The following is a 1,041-nucleotide window of genomic DNA, read 5'->3' on the forward strand; positions in this document are numbered from 1 at the left end:
AAACTGATATAGCCAAACTCAAGATAAACTCATAATCAAAAGAAAGATAAAAGTATATATTATTGAATAACACAATCAACCAAGGAATTTTTCACGAAAGCTACGCACATACTTACCGGAACCGGAACGATTTGATTCAGTCTTTTGCCCACTTCACCATCAAGTGAAGACTCGTCCATTATTTCCAATGAATATGAAGAGCATTCATCCGCAAAAGGATTATCTACTGTGTTGTGGTGATATGAAGAGAGATTTCCCATTTTCTCCACCTCGTTGCCTCTCAGATCATCCGTCTCCCCAACTTTTATGTCGTTGCCAAGAGTTGTTTTCTGATCACCCTCAAGTCCTATTTATAAGGTCGAAAATTGATTAGGAAAAACTAAACGTGACAACAACCTGGAAGCAGAAACTACCAAATAACTGATGACTTATCACTACCAAAAGGGTCATGCCTAGACGAAGGGCCAAGCCAATCCTGTGCAAGAACAGATGCTTGCAGACGGTCTTCCCCAGAATCAGATACCCCAGAAAGCTCTATAGAATCAATTCTAGATATCTCTTCTTGAAAAGCGTGTGCAATAGCCTCATCATTCTCCAAATTCACAGTACACGGTTCACAATAACCTTCATTGACATATGCCACTTGACTATAACTCGGGTCAAATCTATATTCAGTAACAGTATTGCGAGAACTGTCATTTGTAAAGGTACAAACATCTAAAAGATGAAGGCCCCATCTCATGACATCAGGATCGACATCGTACGTTTCCATAACCCTGAAAAGCACACGATAAGCTTTGGGCTCTCCTACATCTGATTGACCTAAGGAATACCCCCAATGGATAGATATAACTGAAATCAAGAGAGAGAAGATCATGACTGACAGTCATTCTTACCCACAAAAAGCGCCAAATATTCCAGAATATAAAAAATTAACAATCCAATATTTCCTGGAAAAACACAACCACCAAGAAAAATTCCACAGTTCAAACTCAAACCTGAAATACCATTTGTGCAATGTAAAACATATGATATATCCGA

The 1,041-nt window shown here is 38.6% G+C and overlaps 1 protein-coding gene across 2 annotated transcripts; it reads right to left on the bottom strand.

Annotated features, from left to right (window-relative positions):
- Nucleotides 1-25: 25 nt before the first annotated feature.
- On the bottom strand, nucleotides 26-1,035 carry LOC111786954. 2 transcript variants are annotated; one of them, XM_023667138.1, is made up of 3 exons: nucleotides 897-1,035; nucleotides 439-776; nucleotides 26-346 (listed from the first exon to the last, which is right to left on the bottom strand). In XM_023667138.1, the coding sequence occupies exons 2-3, from the start codon at nucleotides 770-772 to the stop codon at nucleotides 60-62; spliced, it is 621 nt and encodes a 206-aa protein (XP_023522906.1). In that variant the 5' UTR covers nucleotides 773-776; nucleotides 897-1,035; the 3' UTR covers nucleotides 26-59. The 2 variants fall into 2 exon arrangements, with proteins under 2 accessions (XP_023522906.1, XP_023522905.1); XM_023667137.1 differs by having other exon boundaries at nucleotides 439-1,035.
- Between the last annotated feature and the right edge of the window lie 6 nt (nucleotides 1,036-1,041).

This window comes from Cucurbita pepo, unplaced genomic scaffold (genome assembly GCF_002806865.2).
Source record: "Cucurbita pepo subsp. pepo cultivar mu-cu-16 unplaced genomic scaffold, ASM280686v2 Cp4.1_scaffold003596, whole genome shotgun sequence".
Taxonomy (NCBI): Eukaryota; Viridiplantae; Streptophyta; class Magnoliopsida; order Cucurbitales; family Cucurbitaceae; genus Cucurbita; species Cucurbita pepo.